Source organism: Cyprinodon variegatus, unplaced genomic scaffold (genome assembly GCF_000732505.1).
Source record: "Cyprinodon variegatus isolate N-32 unplaced genomic scaffold, C_variegatus-1.0 Scaffold1691, whole genome shotgun sequence".
Classification (NCBI taxonomy): domain Eukaryota; kingdom Metazoa; phylum Chordata; class Actinopteri; order Cyprinodontiformes; family Cyprinodontidae; genus Cyprinodon; species Cyprinodon variegatus.
The window spans coordinates 70868-72926 of record NW_015152144.1 but is presented as its reverse complement, the minus strand read 5'-3'; the positions used below and the strand labels follow the sequence as shown (position 1 = coordinate 72926).

The following is a 2059-nucleotide window of genomic DNA, read 5'->3' as shown; positions in this document are numbered from 1 at the left end:
CCTAGTTAGGACGGCCTAGTTAGGACGGCCTAGTAAGGACGGCCTAGTTAGGACGGCCTAGTAAGGACGGCCTAGTTAGGACGGCCTAGTAAGGACGGCCTAGTTAGGACGGCCTAGTTAAAACGGCCTAGTTAAAGGCCGACCCAGAATCTACAGCAACCCCCATGTTCTGCATCTGGTTCGTCTACGAAGGAGAAAGTGGAAAAAGTCTGAAGGTGTTCAAAGCTGGTTTAGACAAAGCGCTGCAGTCTGGACCTGCAGTCAGAGAATGGTCCTAAAAGCAGGCCGCACTTTTCAGGTTTTGAAACAGGATGGGAATACTTTAATGGCCTCTGTGCTGGTCTGGGACGGGAAGTTTTCTCCTGGTTCTGGATGGACCAGAAACTTAAAATCCTCCCTCAAACTTTGAAAATGTTCCAAACTGGATGTGAATTTCCAGGAAAGCATAATCAGGATCATCCGGACGCTCCGACATGCAGAGATTCCAGAATCAGGAAGAGATTAATCCGTCTGAATGATGTGTTTCCGTCTGGGTGGAACGATGCTGGTGGCTGAACTGGAGCTCCGTATCTCTGAACCGCTGCAGGTTTCCTTGGAAACGAGCAGTCTAACTTCCTGCAGATGACCACAGATTATCTTCCAGGAAGCGTGTGGTTTTATCGAGCTTCCTGTTTCGCCACATCTCATCTTCTCTGCTTGTTTTTCAGGTTTTCGGGAACCACGAGTTTGATAACGGAGTAGAAGGACTCATGACGCCGTTCCTGCAGGACATCCAGTGTCCCGTCCTCAGCGCCAACATCAGAGCCGACAGCACCCTGGCCTCCACCTTCGGCCTCACTTATTCACCCTACAAGATCTTTGAGGTCGAAGGTCAAAAGGTCGGAGTGGTGGGATACACGTCCCGGGACACGCCTGCTCTGTCCAGACCCGGTAGGAGACTGATCTACATCCATCCATCCATCCATCCATCCACCATCCATCCATCCATCATCCATCCTTCATCCATCCATCCATCCATCCACTTGGCCCAACCTGCCAGTGATGTTTTCCTTCACCCCCCCCCCCCTTTCTAAATGATGGCGTCTGACCTTCTCACCTGTCTCTCTGATCAGGACCTCACCTGCAGTTCCTGGATGAGGTCAGCGCCCTACAGCCGGTGGTGGACAAACTTCAGCAGCTGGGGGTCAATAAGATCATCGCTCTGGGTCACTCAGGCTTTGCTGTGGATCGGCTCATTGCCAGGAAGGTTCGGGGGGTCGACGTCGTCATCGGGGGACACACCAACACCTTCCTTTACACAGGTACTTTATGACCTTATTGTGATGCAGGAGGTTTAAAAAATGTTCAAACTTCATTTACTGTTTTAAAAGGACATGTTTTTGTTTCTAGCTTGAAGCTCTCTGGTTGTTTTCCTGGGAAGACATCCCTCAGGAAAAAGAGTTAAAGCATTGAATAACGAGGAGACAGGACAACAGATTTTGACAAAAATTGTAATCTTCAATTACAGAGAAGCAGCTTAGGGTAAGGCTACGGTCACGTCCAACGAGCTTTAAGAGCTGCTTTACATGCAAAGCCTGTGGTTGATGCGCATCAAGGCGCAGCTAAAGGCAGCGCTTCTCCATGAAGTCTGCCACATCATTACATCATTACATCATTACATCATTACATCATTACATCATACACATTTGCAAATGTGGAGACATCAACGCCTCCAGCCTTATGTAAATAATACCATTCCTGATGCTCCAGGAGAGATTGCTTGCTGTTAATTCAACCACGTCAGTCTGAATGCTCTCATTTGGTTCCCAGACTCATTCTCTGATGTTCATAATGAACATAACTGTACATCCTGACAGAAAAAGTGTCCTAGAAAGATAAACTGCTTGGGAAGACATTCGTTTAGACCGTAACCCCAACAGGCAGGAATTATTTAACAGACTCAGACATCAGTAGAAATAAAACCTCTTTGATTCAGAAGAGAATTCAACTTTATTTTTACCTCATTGTCCGAAGTACACAGCAACGAAATGAACTCTTAGCCTTTAACTCATCCCCTTGG

General features: G+C 47.5%; 1 protein-coding gene across 1 annotated transcript in view; it reads left to right on the top strand.

Annotated features, from left to right (window-relative positions):
* nt5e (5'-nucleotidase, ecto (CD73)) overlaps positions 1-2059 on the top strand; it is a 22006-nt gene that overhangs the window by 6887 nt on the left and 13060 nt on the right. Inside the window, exons 2-3 of the mRNA XM_015404314.1 lie at positions 708-930; positions 1113-1301. Of these exons, the coding sequence (XP_015259800.1) occupies positions 708-930; positions 1113-1301 (412 nt within the window). The remainder of the gene's footprint in view (positions 1-707; positions 931-1112; positions 1302-2059) is intronic.